Source organism: Crocodylus porosus, unplaced genomic scaffold (genome assembly GCF_001723895.1).
Source record: "Crocodylus porosus isolate Cpor-Errol unplaced genomic scaffold, CroPor_comp1, whole genome shotgun sequence".
Lineage (NCBI taxonomy): Eukaryota > Metazoa > Chordata > Crocodylia > Crocodylidae > Crocodylus > Crocodylus porosus.
This window is the reverse complement of record NW_017728951.1, coordinates 22,718,746-22,737,278: the sequence shown is the minus strand read 5'-3', so window position 1 is coordinate 22,737,278 and position 18,533 is coordinate 22,718,746. Positions and strand designations below refer to the sequence as shown.

Here is an 18,533-nt window from a genome sequence, read left to right as displayed (position 1 = left end):
GGCTCATACCCCCTCCTGGTCCAGACTGGACTTCAGGCTCATACCCCATCCTGGTCCAGACTGGACTTGGGGCTCATACCCATCCTGGTCCAGACTGGACTTGCGGCTCGTACCCCCTCCTGGTCCAGATTGGATTTGGGGCTCAAACCCCTACTGGTCAAGACAGGACTTGGGGCTCTACCACATCTTTCCCCCTGCATGACAGTACCCTGCACAGCCCTTAGATCATTAGACCAGCTCAGCTGCTTAAAGGGCCTTGCAGGCAGGCGTCAAGCATGTCCTTGTTTGTTCCTCTAACAAAGCCGTTGTTCAATCAGGCTGTTCACATTCATTCATTTCCTAAGCATCCAGGAACTGCTCCCAGCCCTTTTAAGTTTTGTAAAAGACACAGATGCTTTCTGGAAGAGAAAAAGTGGGCCAAGATCCTGGAAGTAGTTTGGAGTTTTGTGGAAACCAAAGGAAACGGGGAAAGAAATTATACTACAATTAAATTTTTAAAAAATAAATTAAATTAGAAAATAAATGAAATTGGTGGAGTTCAGTCAGCTTTCCTCTCTCTCTTTTTCTCTAACTAAATGAAACAGGAGTCTTCTAACATTCTGCAAAGCTTTGCATTGTAGTATTGCTGCGGCACATAATTATGAGAGGCTGAGGGACTTGGGCTTATTTTATCTGGAGAAGAGAAGACTGAGGAGGGATTTAATAGGAGCCATCAACTCCCTGCAGGGGGTTGCAAAGAGGATGGAGCTGGGCTGTTCTCAGTGGTGGCAGATGACAGGACAAGGAGCAATGGGCTCAAGTAGTGGCAAGGGAAATTTGGCATAGATATTGGGAAAAACTTTCTCATGAGAAGAGTAGTAAAGCGCTGGAACTAGTTACCCAGAGAGGTTGTGGCTTCTCCATCTTTGACAAAGCCTTGGCTGGGATGATGCAGTTGGGGCTGGTCCTGCTTTGAGCCGGGAATTGGACTAGATGTGACCTCCTGAGATCCTTTTCCGCCGGCATTGTCTATTATTCTATGATTTATCAAGCTGACTGGAACTCCATTCATAGAATCATAGAAAATGAGGGTTGGAAGGGACCTCAGGAGGTCACATTTAGTCAAACCCCTGCTCAAAGCAGGATGAGCCCCAACTAGATCATCCCAGCCAAGGCTTAGTCTAGCCAGGCCTTAAAAACCTCCAAGGATGGCGACTCCTCCACCTCTCTGGGTAACCTGTTCCAGTGCTTCACCACCTTCCTACTGAGAAAGTTTTTCCTAATATCCAACCTAAACCTCTGTTGCTGCAACTTGAGAGCACTGCTCCTTGTTCTGTCACCCTTGCTCCTTGCATTGCATCTGGCCCCATGGACTTGTACATGTCCAGCTTTTCTAAGAGCCCATTCCTCCAGAGCCCATTGCCACTGGATAAGTCTGCCAGAGCTCCAACCCCACTATCTATGTTGTTTAACCCACTATTTAGCTCTCTAATTTGGGCTCAAAGGCCTAGCTGGAGGCCCACTTCAACTGAGCACTTTATACCATTCAGAAGTCCATGTGGTCAAGTCCCAATGAGGTCAGTGCTCTAACTTTAAGTAGAGGTTTAAGTGCTTTGCTGAATTTGTTCCTCAGGTTTTGGTTTTTCCTTACTAAAGACTTCGTAAGATGTTACCTGGAGTGTGAATCAAGGAGAGTGAACCTGAGCAAGGGTGCCTGCATTGTAGATGAAAAGGCCCTGTGATAAGAGCCCTTCAGTATGAGGCTTGTTGTAAGGAGGAGGATGATCAACTCCTGTCCTGTCCCCTCTGGACAAAGAGAAGAAGTGCCAGGCTTAAATTGCACCAAGGGTGGATATTAGGAAGATTTTTTGGATGAGGAGAAAGGTTAAGCACTGGAACATGACCAAGATCTCCATCACTGGACGTTTTTAAGCACTGGTTAGACAAACGCTTTTACTGGGATGGTTCCCAGAGATGATCCAGCCTTGAGCAGAGGATTGAACCTCAAGACTTTCAGTGCTATTTTTCTGTGATTCTTCAAGGAGAAGGAAGAGTCATTTCTCCCTGGGACTAGCATAGCTAATTGACCCTCCCCTCCACAGTTGTTTTTCCATGAAGATATGTTGGCTAAAATTTCACAGCATTTTTGGGTATCCATGCTGAATGATATGATGCTCTCCATTATTCTTGTGCCTCTGCAGTGACTATGGCTATGAAAGACACAGTAACAACCAGTGTGTCCCAGCCTTCTGGTTCAATCCATCCTCCCTGTCCAAGGACTGCAGCTTCGGCCAGAGCTACCTGAACAGCACCGGGTAAGTCTGTCCCACGGGCACCCTGCATTTGGTGACCTTGTTGCACTACACATCCTTATCAGTATCTCCATCCCACCTGGCTCTTTTCCTGCCTTATTTGCAAGCTGATACCGTGTGCGTGGAACATTGCCTCATTCTTCATATGCGAGAAGTATATTAACATAAGTGACATGTAGCTATTGTATTGCTATCGAGTGATATATGATGCCTGGAGCCCACACTTGATGCTACTTTTGCTGCAAAAGTAAGCACAGATCCAGTGCTCTATTTGAACAAGGACTGAACATTTAAGAGGACATGCTGAAGGAATTTCACATAGTTCTTCCTGGAGAATTTTTTCCTGTTCTTATTTCTAATAACTTCATGGGAAGTGTGCATTTGCCATCTGTATCCTTGCTCAGTTTCCCCCCGCTCCACCATGTGTATATAATGGCTTGTCACCATAAAATGCATGCACTGGTTTGTCACGGGTGGCGGAGCTGCATGCACTGGTTTGTCACGGGTGGCGGAGCTGCATGCACTGGTTTGTCACAGTAGCTTCATTCTGTAGTCCTGGATTGTGCGCGCTGGTTTATTATGGCAGGGTCACTCTGTGGAGCTGGTGCATCACTGCATTTCACACTGTGTATACTTGAAGGCTGTTGTAATCTAGCTGACATGTGCCAGGCTCTGCCCTCTATGGTTGGGTTGCTCTCCAGGGTTGGCATGTTATTGCAAAATAGAAGATGAAAGCCGGGCCACGGTAAACCTGGATGCACTTTCCTCGGGAGACCACTCCGTGACGGAAGGTGCCATTAAAGTGGCACAGCAGCAGGTCAGGTGGACATCGACCGTATTGACCATATGGAGCTGGATGGCCATAGGGCAGTAGAAGAGCAGCCCCTCTTACCCAGTCCTATAAGTCTAAAATCCCTTTAGGCAATCGCTAGAAGGGTTAATCTTTTAAAACAAGGCAGCACATTGCCAAGCATCCTCCCCGCCCCAAATCAGTTAATCTCTTTGTTTCTGCATGGAGCCAAGAGAAGCCTGTTCCTTGAATCATTAAAAACTGGACCAGACAAAGCCTCTGCCAAATCATTCAGGGAGCCGGCAAGCCGAATTGAAGGAGCCGCAAGATAATAAATACATAATAAAATGCCATAATGCAAGGGACAATACTGCAGGGACGGGGAAACGGAGAAGGGGGCGGAATATGCCTTTCCCAGCTTTCTTCCATATATAGTAATTCAGCTCAACAATATGAATCTATTCTCACTGGTGGAGCTGGGGTCCCAGGAGGAGGCTGGGCTCTGATTTGTTTGGCTTCTGTAGTTTAATAAAGCATTTGATTTCTTTGATTTTCCTCTCAGCGTGCGAGCTGTCAGCCTTGGGCAGCTCTTTGAAATGCACGCGTTAAAAATATCCAAGCGCATCCCCAAAATGTTAATGTTCCCCAGGTATCGGAGGATCGTGTCTAACAACTGTGTGGACGGGCTCCGGGAGAAGTACATGGCCAAGGCTGAAAAGTGCCCCGGGAAGGCTCCACGTGGACTACACATTCTCACCACCGACGGCAAGCTCGTTACAGAGCAAGGGCACAACGCCACCTTCATCATCCTCATGGACGAGGTACATGTGTTGCGGGGCTTGTTGGCCCCAGCTCCTGGGGCTCTCTCTTTTCTCTCATGTGTAGGCCTTAGAGTACTTATAACTTTAGGAGAACAGCAGTTGGGTGGCAGTGCTTGGGGAGACTTTTGGAGAGGAGTTTTTGGGTAGTTTGTCAAATGCTTTGGTGAAGAGAGGGCCGTGGGGACTGGCGGGTGAAACGTGGGATCGTATGGTCAGGAGAAACCTCTGGGGTCATATAGTGCGCCTGCAGGATCGGCTCCTAAACCCCGCGTGTTCGACCCCTGGCCTGCAGGCCGGATCCATTCCCCAGTGCCATGTCATCCAGCCAGTGGGGCTCCCCCTTGGCTTGGAAATTTGGCAGGGGAGAGTGGGGGTCCCAGGGCCTGATCCCAATATGTAGGGGTCAGCTGAAGCCTTGCAGAGCCTGATCCTGGCATGCAGGCCCCAATCTAGGTTACGGGCCAGCCCTGCACCGCTTATCTGGTCCAGGGGCCAAAAACTTGAGCACCACGGTCCTAAACCACCCCAAGCAGATGCTAATCCAGCTGCTATTTGAAAACCTCCCTTGAAGGAAATTCCCTAGGCAGCTTTATCACCGTCATCATCCATGCACGCTCTGGTCCTTCCCTGGTTTCTTTATATTCTTGTTAAAATGGGGTGCTCAGCAGTGCATGCAGCACTGTAGCAGAGGCCTAGCCAGTGCCAAGGAGAGCACGGCTATTCCCTCCTGTACCTTCTACAGATCATGCTTTTGATAACACAACCCACAATTGCATTTGCCTCCCTGCTCCCCGCTTGCAACAGCATCCCCTTGCTGACCCTGGCAGAGTTTCTGATTCACCATAACCACCCGAGCCTTCTTGGCAGTGCTGCTGCCAAATTATTTATCTCCCCTTGTATATGTCTGCAATGAGCTCGTCTTCCCTGAGTACAGCACGTTATACCTGTACCCTTGGTTGAATTTCATTCCGCTGTCCGTAGCCCAATTCTCCAGTTTGCCTTTGGATTTCATCCTGTCCTCCAACGTGCTTGAATCTTTCCCAGGCTTGTGTCATCTGCAGGTCTGATATATTCTCTACCCCCTGCAATCAAGTCATTAATAAAAATGTTAAACAGCAGTAGACCCAGCACAGACCCCTCTGGAAACCTACTCGCGAGTTCCTGCCAGTTGAGCATTGATCCATTGATAGTTATATTTTGCTTGCAATTATTCAGCCACCTTTGTACCCACCTGCTAGCCGTGCTGTCTAGCTGGAGCTTTTCCAGATTACTTAGGAGAGTAGCATGAGGGCAGTGGGTCCGCAACCTTGCTACAACCCGGGTGTTATGTCCGGTGCCTTCTCCTTATCCACCAAAGTGATTACATTGTCAAAAAAGGAATCAAGGCGGATTTGCACTGCGTGTTCATAACAGGTCCATGCTGGCTGCCACTACTGAGACAGGATACTAGGCTAGGTGGACCATTGGTCTGACCCAGTATGGCTCTTCTTATGTTCACCAGCTCCTCCTCCTGAGATTTGAAGTCTTATCATTTTCTCTAGTAACTTCCCCCGTATTGAAGTCAGACTGACCAGCCCATTATTCTGTGGACCATCCTTTTCCCCCAATTTAAAAATAGGCACTATGCTAGCCCTTCTTCAGTCCCCTGGGACCACATCTGTCATCTTAAGATTTTGCAAATATTATTGCCAGTGGCCACAGGATTTCTTCATCGCGTGCCCTGCGTCCCCCAAGGTGAACTCCATGAGGCTCTGCTGGCTTAAATGTTTTCAGGTCCCTGCTTGCTCATCATCTGAAGCACTCCCCTTCAGTTTTATTAGCGTGGGTAGTCATTTGGTTACAGCTTCTTCTTGTGTGAAGACTGAAGCAAAGTGGGCCCCGAGCAGCTCTGCCTTTTAATAGCTCCACTTCTCCACTGAGCTGCACACAAACCATCTCTCTTTTTCACCTAAAGTGCTGGCCGAGCCTCTTTTCATTGTGTTTATCTTTCTTGCCAGTTGTAACTTATTTCTTGCCTTTGCTTTCTCTGATTTTTGCCCTCGCACATCTGTGCTGTTCCTTCATCTCTTCCCTTTGAGACGCACCTTTCCTTCCATTGCTTGTGTGCATCTCTTGATTGTTTGGACAGTGAAGAAGTGCAGCAACATCAGTCTCTTACCATTCTTCTTACCTTTCCTCTATGTTGAAATAACTTGATGTTGGCCCCCCAATATTATGTCCACTAGGAACTCCCATCCCTCTTGGATGCTTTCCCCCCACTATTTTCTTCTCTCCATGTGACCTTTTCTACTCTTTCACTGCATTGATCAAAATCCGCCTGCTCAGAGTCCAGCATCCTTGTTTTGCTGCTCTCATGCCTTCCTTTCCTTGATCATCTCACAGTTACTTTCTCCCAGGCTCCAAATACCTCCTTGTGGGCCAGAACAAAATTTAAGATCGATGACTCTCTAATTGTTTCCTCCACTTTCTGAACCTAACGCTGTCCTCAGTGCGTGTTAAAACTGGGCTGGACATGTTATGGTTTGCCGTATTTTCCTTCCAGCACAAGAAGATGAAGACCTGTCTGCTGCCTGGGGTAGCTGCTATTTCAGCTCAGCCTGGAGAAGAGACACCCTAGGACAGGCCACGGTCCTAGGGAGGTTGAGACATGCAGGGCAGTCAGATGCTCAGTTCTCCCTGATTTTTCAGTGGGAGTGGCACTCTTAACTGCATCAGGCCTATCTGAAATTCCCAGACAGTGTCTGTTTTCTCTGAAACACAAGGTCCAGGGGATTTATGTCCTCCTGACATTATTATAAATGACAGCTGACAGCCTCCTTTGCCTCCTTTGCTTTTCTCTGTCTCTCAGAAATGCCAGATCAGACCACTGCTGATGCTGCAGTCGGTAGCAGAGTCTCTTCCACCCCCACAACCACTGCAGGAGCAAGAGCATTCATTGAGCGGGGTATTCTGCTGCCCACCTGTCTTGTCAAGGACCGGGGTTGTCAGAGGCCCCTTGTGCTGCACACTTCTATAGCAAGTGGCAGCTCAAACCCCACAGGCCCAGAAGCATGGGATTTCCCAGGTCCCGATAAGAAACGTCATAAAAAAAGACCTGTGCTCCAGATCACCTTCCTCAGCATCCCATCCCCGAGGGGGCATTGTTAGAAGATGGCCTATGCTGGCCATTGGACGATGCTGGTTTTTGCATCTCTTTCCTAATCTTTAAAGCACCCCCCATTTTTTTTATCTGTCCCTTTAAAAAGGAATTGCAAGGAACTGAGCATTTCATCAAAACCCCTCTCAGGTGCCAGGGGCTCTCTCGCACACTTGCGCCTGGTTTCCTATCCACCCCGATCCCCATACAAAGGGGATTTCATGTCTACCTGGCTGCTTCTATTATCTATTTAGATTTGACAGGGTGAAACGCTTTGTGTAGACGCTGGTGAGTAGGAGTTTAGAAAAGAACAGACATAATCTAAAAATTAGGAATCTAGTAGTAATTTATTAGGGAACTCGAGCGTAACGGCAGCGTACAAAGGATCATAAGCAGATGGGGCTAAGGTAGCAGGCGAGGGGGGTGACATGCTGTGTTTGAAGAAGACGTGGGGATTGAAGGAGGCTGGCAGAGATGCAAATAGGTTTGGCTGAGATTTTAAACGGGGCCAAGATGCATTCGTTTCAATGTCCTCTACTGGAAAAGGTCCTTAGTAGAGCTGGCCAGAACATATTTCCACGGGATAATGGATTTTCAGTGACATGGAAAAGCTCACAATCATTTCACTGTCAGAGAGGGGGGCGTTTTTTGTTTTTTTAATTGTTTGCATTTCATTTTTAGGACAAAAAAACCCAAATATTTTTCAGTTTTAAACCCCAAAACCTGAACGTTCAAGGAGAAAGTTCTGATTTTTTTTTTAATGATGGAACCTGAAAGCAATCAAAGAAAAATTGCAGGGTAAAGGAAGCGATTGGCTTCAAAAGGTTTTGTGGGAGGGGAAGGCTCCTTTCCCAAGCAGCTCAAATTATTTTAGAACTTATTGCAAAACCTCTGTGCCTCCCTCCAGTTTTTCCTGCCAGATCTATTTCTTAAAGGGTTTCAGAAAAAAGTGTGTATGTGTGATGTGCCTAGCTTCATGGCATAAAAGCAGTTGGTCAAATCCTCCATTAGGATGAATGAATTACACCCATTGATGATCAGGCCCAATAGCTTTGGGATCAGTCCCCAGTTCCTTTTCCCCATTAAACACTGTCCTGAGTGCACTGGTATGAATGGCTGGGCTGTATCCATCCATTTAGACCATAGGTCAGCAACATTTTCTAGTGGTGGGCCACTAGACCAGTGAATGACCAGCTCGGGTCCCAGGCAGAGCGGTGCTAGCACCTGGCTGCTGCTGCCACTTCCATTTCCCTCCACTGCCCAGTTGCTGGGTGGCACGGGTGAAACCCCCCTCTTCCAAATACCGCCAACCCCTCCAGCTCTGCAGACCAGATCCAATGGCTCCATGGGCTGGATCTGGCTGCCACCCCCTGCATTAGGTGTTGAAGGTTGCACCATATATATCTACAAAGGTGGTTCCCCCTAGATTTATGGCCAGGCTTGGATTTGACCTTATAGCTTGGCTTTTAGTAAGTGCAGCTCTCTCCACAGTGGTAACGTAAGCACATGGAGGGCATTTACACAGATACACACACATACACAGGCACACTTAAGGACTGGACTATGCAGCCACACAAGACAGCCAAATCCCTGTTACTTGCCTTGGACTTTGCATTTGGGCATAGAGAAAATAAACAGGATTATAAACCCATCTGCTTCTCCACTGAATTAGATGAAAATGGAGTGAAGATGTCTTGCCCCCCCACCCCCAGCATCACACTGAGCTTCTTTGGTGACAGCTATGGTTGAGGAAAGCTTTTCACTGGCCAGCTGAAAAGACTGGTTTTTTTTCAGGGGATGAGCCCGAGTAATTATCAGAACTCTGCAGCTAGGTACAGACAGTCAAAAAGTCCGAGGCTGAGTCAGTTCAGTCTTTGCAGGTTAGTCTAAGATGCAGGGATTAAATTGAAACAGAAGTGAACAGGCATTTACCTTTGATGCAGGTAATGCAGCCACATGCCTGCAGTGGCTCAGGCTAGGAGTGGGAGGCACTACAGCACAGCTTTCTGGCTGTGTTCACTTCCCCTTTCTGCTGCCCCTGAGATCTCTGGGATTTGCAGTCCAGAATTACAGCAGCAGGACCCTGGAGGGTTGCCCATCACTTTCTCTTCCTGCTTCTGGGTGCCTCTGGGATTTGTAGTCCAGCAGAAAGTTTGAGCAGGGAAAAGGGTGTTTAACCCCCCTGCCCAGCCCCAGACTCCAGCTGGGGTTTGCCTAGGCTGGGGCAGTCTTGCCCTGTAGGCTGGGCTGCATCCCCAACTGGGCTTGTACCCACCCCCCTTGTCAGCCACATAGGAAGCAGAGGGGCAGGGGCAGGGCCAGCCCTGCTCTCTGAAGCAGACAGCACAGTCCAGTCCAGGGCTGTAAAGCATGCTGGGATGCTGGGGGACTGTGATTTAACTAGAACCAGGAAGGGGTCTGGGACAGAAGTTTCATAAACGGGTTTGGCCCAAATCAGTGAAGTCTGATACTACATTCGACCAGGTTTATCTTAAACTGGCTTCAGGCATTTTGAAACTGGTTTGTGTGCGCTGAATTTCTGTTCTGTCACAGGTTTAAACCAGTTTCTGATCGCTTCAACTGATTTATGTGTAACTTCTGTGCCTAGTCTGCATGTTTAGTGATGGAGCATGACAGTCTGAACAGATATGCGCACACGGGTATTGGGAGACCGACTGGCCCTGTCAGAGTTTAGCTTGTGTCTTCACTCACTGCTCCTCTAATGGCTTCTAGCACTATGCCAGGGAAGCACTCAGTTTCGAAAACTTTCCCAGGCAACGTTAGGTGAGCTAGCATCTCCAAGGCACCTCCTAAGGCAACGCTTTCCTCCTCCATCTCCCCCACTACTCCAGTACCTCCTCCTTGCCCATCGATTTCAATTTACAAAGCCAAGAACTTTATAGCAGGTCATTATTGCATTCCCATTTGATAGTTTACGGGACTGAAGCTATAAAAATTATGCCTCTTGAATATATCCGGAGAGCGATGATTTTTATCCGTTTGAAATGCCTCTCCTTCATTTCCACTTTAATTTATATTCATAAACTCCAGGATAGCTGACATTGTATGTGGGGCTTGCCTGCGCCTTCCAATATTTTATATACTGGATACCGAGCTGAGAGGGGACGAGGAGGGCAGGGTGCTATGGACGGTTCTGCATTGAAGGCTGAATCTCGTAATTGGGTAGCAGGATCCTTTTTGTTTAGGCATGAAAATTCCCCCTCAAACCTTCCCCTTTGTATAAAGGGGGGCAGGGAAATACCCGCAGGCAGCAATGGGGGAATTGAAAAGAGAATTGTCTGGTTGAGTTTGGAGCTGCAGTGACGGCGGAGGGAGACTCTCACGCAGAGGTCACCGGGCGTGAATCTAGCCCAGATCTGTCTTTATCCTCCGTGCTGTGGCCTCCATATGGAATGAGCCCCCCGCCCCGGACCAGCCCTGCAGATATGTAGCAAGCAATAGCTGCCTCTTTATCTAATTTCCAATAGAAGATCCTATCCCTGCCATCTCGTACAATAGGACAGTTAAGAACTCCCTCTAGGCAGGAACTCGTCTCCTACCCAATATTACATACGACTTTGGAAGGTCTTACACAGCATCCAAATTGCATCCTTACCCCCCCACCACAAGCAGGCTGCTCCCTTTGCATGTGGGTCTGGGGAAAAGGATGTGATCAAACCTCAGGTGCGTGGGGGCAGGAGGGCTGGCTGCAAGTCACAGGTTCCCTGCCTCAGTGCAGGGTAAATCAGCTCTCGGTCTGCTCCAAGTCGCTTCCAGCAACCATCCAGCTCCCTCCCCGGTCCCAAACACCCTGGAAGCTGCAGGCAGGGAGTCGTGTCATTGCAAAGAAACTTTTGTCATCCTCAGCTGGGAACTTGCCCAAGATGTCTGGTCTCTTCGTGCCACTTCGCTTATAGAGAGTGGGTGGGAGCAGCAAATCTGTCTCTCACTGTTCTGCAAAGCTGCCCACTTAGTTTGCCCGGTAAAGGCACAAGGGTGCTGCGTGCCATCCGAGTGCTTCATTTTTAAACCAGCCTTGTGAATTTGGTGGCTTTCTCCAGCAAATTCCCTGCCCAGGTGAGCAGGGAGATAAGGGGGCAATGGCTGTGTACTACCTAGTGGTTTCCTTACCCATGTTAAACCCAGCTGGACTGGATCTTCATTATCCTTGATCCTCACGCTGCCCTTTTTATAGCAAGTGAGACTTTTGCTGTTCATCTGAGCAAGGATAAGGCTGATCAGTGTGTCACACAGTATCCCGTAAGACCAAGTGGACATCATGAGCCCGGTGCAGTCTGAAGCTGGAAGCTCCCTCTCTTGCTTTTTCTCTCTTTGGCTTCAGGAGTCCAGCAGCCCTGGGAGGTAGTTATGCCTTTGCACCCTTTCTTAAGGCCCTGAGGCAGCTAGGAAACAGTGTGAAGGCACGTACGAGTGTGAGCGACATGTTGATCATCCTTATCCTTGCTCACACTAACAGCGGGCCATCCTTTTCTCCCTATTTAAAGATAGGCACTATGTTAGTCCTTTTCCAGTCCCTGGACCAGCCTTATTTTGGCTTGCATTTAGCTGCCCAGGAAAGGTTTAAAACTTGGTTCAGAAACTGATTCAAATGAAACCGATGCAGCTTCTGGAAGTCGACGGGACCTGCAATCCTGGGGTCTCACGTCCACTGTTGTTCAGTTGTTTGTCCCAAAGATTGCTGAGGGCTTAGGGCCAGAAGGGACCGTTCGATCATCTAATCCGACTCCCGCTCACACATGCCACTAAATTTCATTCAGTAACTTGTTTTAGACTGAGTACTCAGGAAATTATGCACCGCAAGCAGAGAACAAGAGACCAAGATGCTGAGGTCTCAGCAGTGGCGCAGAATTGATTGGGCGGGATGTGCTTCGGTGATACCAGGAGGTCATAGTCATCTGAGTGTTCAGTTTTTAAACCAGCCGTGTTTTTAAACCACTCCATGCTGCAAAGGAACGTGAGCCTTTCCTCCCGGGACACCTGGAGAAAACATGCCTTCCTCGCCACAAATCTGTTGATTAACTATGCCCTGCACACGAGAGCGAGTCTTGCTAGTCAAGCATCTGAGAGCCTGGCTTCATGGTATATATAGCCAGCGTTTCATTTAACATGCAGCAAGCATTACTGTGCTGTAGTAAAGGTTAGAGCATGTTCTAAGCAGTTGCACAATAATATTTACTATGATTTCAGCCCATTCTGGATAGGGTTGGAGCCAGCTGTGCCCCCTTCCCCAACACCGACCTCGACACTAGGCACCACAGCTCACACACCCACCTGGGAGGGCATGCAACCCCCATACCCAGCACCTGTGCCCTCCCCTCACATGCCCAGCACTGCCTAGTCCACTAGTACCTCCCTTGGCATGCGTGGGAGAGCTGAGTCTCTGCTACTGGCAGTCTTGCTCCTGTCGGTCCAAGCCAACCTGTGTTGGCAGCCAGTTCAAGACTCCAGCCTGATGCTGGAGCTGGGACCCCCAATCAGTTGATTGTCAGGCCCATGCTGGCACCGCACTGCAATCGTGAACTCGTATCATCTCTGTGTAGCAGGCCAGCGATGGCTGAAGATATTTTAACGCACTCTGGAAATATTCCTCCCACAAAAAGTCATAACTTTGCTAGCACAGGATTCCACTTTGCATGCGTTTTACAGCTTGAACTCATGGACACTCATGCTTTAAGTGCAGCCAACACATCCTAAGTACGATGTGCGACACGACCTAGAGAATTCCCTGGACCATGCCTGAGAGCTCGTCCACCTCTTTCAGTCCTTGGTGTTTTTCCCCTTTCCCTGTGTGCAATGAATGCCAGCAGCCTCTGGAAGGAAATCCTAACTAAGCCTCGCTTTGCTCTTCCTCAGCAGACGCGTGGCCAGCACTTCTCAATGCAGCTGCTGCCAAGGAAGACGCATGTTGGTCACCTCACATGCAACAGTGCACGCAACAGGCTTTTGGACAAGGGGTGGGGGAATAACCTCTACTCGCACCTGTTAACATGCAGGTTGTTCTGGCAACTGCTGATATACATGGGATTGGATCTGGCCCAGCTCTGGGTCTTCCAGAAAGAGGCAAGGCTTGTTTGGTGGCTGGTGAGAGTTGTGTTCATGCTAATAAGGTGAAGGCAAGAGGTAGGATGGATGTAATATCACTCTTATCAGCCAGGGTCCTACCTACAGTATTTTCTTTTGCAGGGTGATCTGCAAAGGACAAATATTCAGCTAGATTTTGGAGATGGTATCGCTGTGTCCTATGCAAACTTCAGCCCAATAGAAGACGGCATCAGGCATGTTTATAAGAGTGCTGGGATCTTCCAGGTGACGGCATATGCAGAAAACAGCCTGGGCTCTGACACCGCTGTCCTCTTCCTACATGTGGTCTGTAAGTAAATGAGGGTGCTAAATACTAGGGGTGAAATTTGTACCTCCATTGACATCAATGGCAAAGCTCCCATTGCCTTCAGCAGGGTCAAGATTTCACCCTAGGATCTATCTCAGTTGTGCTAAGCCCAGAGTTGTCTGCAGTATCCACCTAGCCTGTAAGGCAAACCTAATTGAGTTCTTTTAACTGGTGTTCAAAAAATCAGCTCTATTTCTCTTTTTTGCTTTAATGCCACAACATCGTTCCTTCCCCGTTTTTGCCTTTGGCCAGCCCTGACAATAATGAAACGCCATGGGATTGGCTTATTCCAGCTTCATTTCCATAGAGCGCACGAGAGGAACTTGGGCCCATGAATTTCAAATCTATGAAACCTTTGAAATTTTCCAGGTCGACTTCTGTGGGGGGGAGGGGGGCGGAAAAAACAAACTTCTGGAGGAGCACTGTAAGTGCCCAGAAATAAACGCTACCTTTTGCGTCTTACTGCCATTGTGAAATATTTGCATGCAAATAAGTCGCGAGAAATAATCAAACAGTGTTCCCATGCATTTTTGTTTTTGTTTTATTGCAAGTCTCATGCCTGCAGCTGGCTGAGAGTTTTCCATCAAAATGATTTTTCAGCATAAAATGCAGTTTCCACACAATCACGTTTTTCTGTATCTGGATTATTTATTTTTGCTTTTGGATTTTCTTCTGGAAAAACTGGAACAGAAAGATTTCCTTTCATTTTGCTGTGACAGGAATCAAGGCATCTTGGTTTGTTATATAGAACCAGCACCTTCTGATCTAAGGCATCTCAATGTTGAACTGCCTCAGTCTACAGTGCTGCCGTGCTCTGCTGAGACGCCCAGGGCTGAGGCCTTTGGTCCACCTCTGCTAATGCTTCACTTCCATATAACGTCCCATTTCCATGAGACGCAATGAGTCGCAGCTCCTTGAGGTGCATGAGGCCTTATGGGAGACATAGTCCAGCCAGACACCCTGGCCCAGAGACGGGGAATGAAAGCATGAGGCACATCTAAAAATTAGAGCTTTTATAAGGCATTGTGACACTTCAGCAGACACTATTCATTGCTCAAAGGACTCGCAACAAAACACTTCAGTGTTTCCATTTTGGAAATTGTAATTTTAATTTCACAAAAAAATGTCAGTATTTTGCTGTTTTGGCCTGATTATGTGATAAACACAAATATAGGACTTGGCATGTCCACCAGGAGGGAAGTTTGTGTTCAACGTGACACATGCTATTTGATCTTTTTTTTTTCCTTTTAAATGCTCAGTTCTTGCAGTCATGTGAATATAGGAGAATCTTGGCTTTTGCTTTTAAATAGAAAGTACAATTTGTAGCCCATGTGGCAATGGCGAAGAAGAGCTTGAAGCCATCGACTGAGCATGCTGCAAAGGCATTTAAACAAGAAAGCAAATAAAATGAACTTTAATAGTATTTTAAAATGCATTATTAAATACCGTGACTTTTAAGTCAATCTAATGATTTTTGGGTCCCTGATTCATGATTGTTTGAATATTGGGGAGGGGTGTGTGTGTGTGTGGGATTGCAATGCTGATTAAATAAAGCAAAACCATTATGCCTAGCACATTTATTGGGACATCAATATTAATAATACATGAGTACTTATATAGTGCTTTTTATATTTAATGTGTTTGACAGGCATTAGCTACTTTTACTCTCACAAATGCACATCAAGTAGGCAAATATGATTAACCCAAATTACGTATGAGAAATTGCAGGACTGGAGCCCTTCAAGCGACTTGCTTGCAACCTCTTTAGCACAGGATGCTGGGGAGGCCAGTAGCGTAGCTGGGTTCAAAAAGGGATTAGATGCATTTATGGAGGACAGGTCCATCAGGGGCTATTCAACCCAATGGTTAGTGATGCCCTCTCCTACTGGTGATGAGGAGGGTGTGAGAGCGGTTGGATCATTCCCTATATGTCCTGGGTTTCACATTCTTCCATTAAAACATCTGCAGTTGGCCATCGCTGGAGGCAAAACGTATCTCTGGTCTGAACCAGAAGAGCGGCTCTTACATTCTTAGCCAAAGAAAAGAGAAAGTAGGAGTGAAATCCAAGACACAAATGATGGTGATCCAGGCTCTCTGGCCTGTGCTCAGACCACTAGGCCACATGGTACGAGTGGTCCAGCAGCGCTCTGATGTACCTCCTTACACTGTGTCCCTGATGGCATTCATGAAGATCGACTGCCTTCTCCTCCTACTTGTAAATACCCCGAGCACCTGAGAAGAACATCATTTTCAAATCCTGAGCTGCGTGCACGATGAAATTAATATCCCTTGAAGCTTTAATTGTGCTTGTCATTCCCTCCATGTCCATCCCGGCTCCATTTAACAACGGGTTATTAGAGCGTTAACTGCTCTTGGCTTCACCTTGGGCCATTAGCTAACAAAAGTCGTGGTGAGCTGGTAATAACAGCCCATTTCCCAGGGATTATTTAATTTTATTATAGCAATGGCGGTTTGATGACAAGGACTCCAGAGGTGGGGACTCAGCTGGCGATGCTATACCAGTCTGTCCTTGTCTACCCCATCCTTAGACACCTCTTATTGTCCCTTCATATTGGGGTCATGCAGGCCTCTCAGGCTGTTCAACCTTTATTATAAGCAAAACATTTTTGTGCCCTCTTCCCCCTCACATCTACGAATAAGTATCCTTTCCTTCATGGGGGTCAGCTCACTGGAAAGCCTAGGGCCAAATACAGCCTTGCCTCCACTGGTTTTCTGTGGTCTAGTATCTACATCACATAAGAAGTGAGTTTTCCAAAAGGCCACCCATGCTCCCTGGTAATACCTGTGGGTTTGGCTGCCATATCGTGAAAAACACCAACAAAAAAAAGCTCAGCAACACCCCAGACCACCCGGTGTGTCCTAATTACCCATTACAATTCAGTTCTGCTGACACAGAAAGAGGTAAGAGGAGGAAAAAAAGCAGATGGAAAAAAAACCCTAGCATTTCAAGCAAAAATGTTAGTGTTTTCTCCATCTGTTTTCTTTCTCTTCCTCTATTTCTCTCTTTTTCTTCTTTTTTTCCCTCCTTGGTGAAGAACTAAAATCTTAATTGTTATGCACTGGGAGTGAGTACTAAGGTTATTTTGGGCTCTTTGCTGCTGCTATATTTTCCAGATTGCCACTTTTTTTTAGCAATCTGTAGGCAAGTTCAGCTTCCTATTTGCTAAGCATTTTCTCTTGATACTACACATTTTTTTTCAGAAGAGTGTTCCTTGGATAATCAGAGGACAAAGATGGGCTATATGAAAAGGAAAAAAAATCCACAAACACCAGTGATATCAGCTGAGTCCCCAGAGTCCTAAGTTTGGTCAAAAAGCACCCGTTTCCATTCTTAGCCAACCTCATGCAGTTTTCTTTGAGATGCGAACCACATAAATACAAGCTCCCAGTGGATTTTGAGTAGGAACAAGCTGGGATTTTATCACATACACGAGTTAAAACCAACTGGATTCTTGTCAGCTATTAATTGCACATAAATACCAATCAATCCTGGATTAAATTTTTGAGCAAGCACCTTCAAGCTGTCTCCTGAGCTGCCCCCCATGCTGGAAAGGAGCAAAGCCACTTGCTTGTCCCCCTTCAAAAAGTCCTTTGCTATGGTGCCTCTGCTGTCCATCTTGCTTTCCTCTGTTGTCTCCTTTCTCCTTGGTCTGTCTGTATCAACCTGATGTCTCTTGTCTTACTTAGATATCTATGGTTTTTGTGGCAAGGACGATCTTTTTTGTTCTGTGCTTGTACAATGCATGACACAGTGGGATCCAGGTCTGTGATGGGCGATCTTGGCACTACAGCAATGTTTGGCTAAAAAATAATAATATTTGAAATATTTTGATATATAGTGCTCTGAGCTATAAAAATAACAGGGAGTGGATGTAAGAAATGGGTGTAGGACCACTTCCAATGCCTATTTTCCTTGGTGTTCATTTATAGCAATAATAGATGGCCTTACCAAAAACATAGGGGTTGATTTTTGCCCATCTCTGCAATATATATTTGATTATGCGAAGGAGACTCTGTTTGCCCAACATGGCTCAGAAGGTGGGTGTCAAACATGGAGCCTTCCATCTGAAGATATAGTTCATGTGGGTGGAGACTAGAAGTCAGTATTTTCTAAGCATTGTTACATGACATGCAACACAAGATGGTGGCAGGTGCTGAAACGCTCTGAATTTGAAGCGCTTCAAATCAGGGTACAGACATGCATTTGAAGCACTCCAAATCCGGCTCTAAGTAGATATGTAAGGGCTGGATTCTCTAATTACCTCCCTTGCTTTCAATAAGAAGGGAAGATTTGTAAAATACAGAGCAAGGGAATCTTACGTGGAACCCTGTAATAATTTGGTCATTTCCCACAGGTCCACTGGAACATGTCCATCTCAGCGTCCCCTTTGTCGCCATCAGGAATAAGGAAGTCAACATTACTGCCGTGGTGTGGCCAAGTCAGTCTGGCACGCTCACCTACTTCTGGTGGTTTGGTAATAGCACGAAGGTAAGATCCCCCACCCCTCTCTTCGCATCTGTTTCACTCAGGTGGTTCGATGGGAACAAAGTGGAACAAAGATATGCTGTCCTTGCCTGGTTTGGCATTTCCTGCTTCTAAGAAGTCTGAATGGGATCTCAACTTTATGTTTTGTGATTGTTCCCCATCCCCCTTGTTGCAGTTAGCAAGAATAATTACATTTTTTTTTTCCAGCTGGTTATTATTGGCACTACTGTGCTTTGACAACCACTGTTATTTACTGGCATTCACTTGCAACTTAACAAAATTACATACCGCCGTATACGGGATAATGCTGGGTTTCAGCACAGCATTTAAAAGCGGCTGGTGTTCAAATAATCATCAGTTTGTCCATTATGTACCGGTATACAGCATGTAATGCCGGGGTCCAACACAGCACTTGAAAGCTGTTCCTATTCAAACAACCAGCGTTATCTAGTAATTCAAGCCAAGCTTCCAGTGAATTGTCCGTGCCTGTCCATGCCTTCTGTTCGTAGTCCAGAGTACATATAAGAGATGCAAATGACATTTCTCTTATGTGGACACTCAAGGAATTGGCAAAAAAAA

At 46.8% G+C, this 18,533-nt stretch overlaps 1 protein-coding gene across 1 annotated transcript in view; it reads left to right on the top strand.

Moving 5' to 3' along the window:
• Positions 1-18,533, top strand: part of SORCS3 (sortilin related VPS10 domain containing receptor 3) — a 305,193-nt gene that overhangs the window by 259,948 nt on the left and 26,712 nt on the right. The window contains exons 17-20 of the mRNA XM_019555481.1: positions 2,181-2,294; positions 3,731-3,902; positions 13,243-13,429; positions 17,824-17,957. Of these exons, the coding sequence (XP_019411026.1) occupies positions 2,181-2,294; positions 3,731-3,902; positions 13,243-13,429; positions 17,824-17,957 (607 nt within the window). The remainder of the gene's footprint in view (positions 1-2,180; positions 2,295-3,730; positions 3,903-13,242; positions 13,430-17,823; positions 17,958-18,533) is intronic.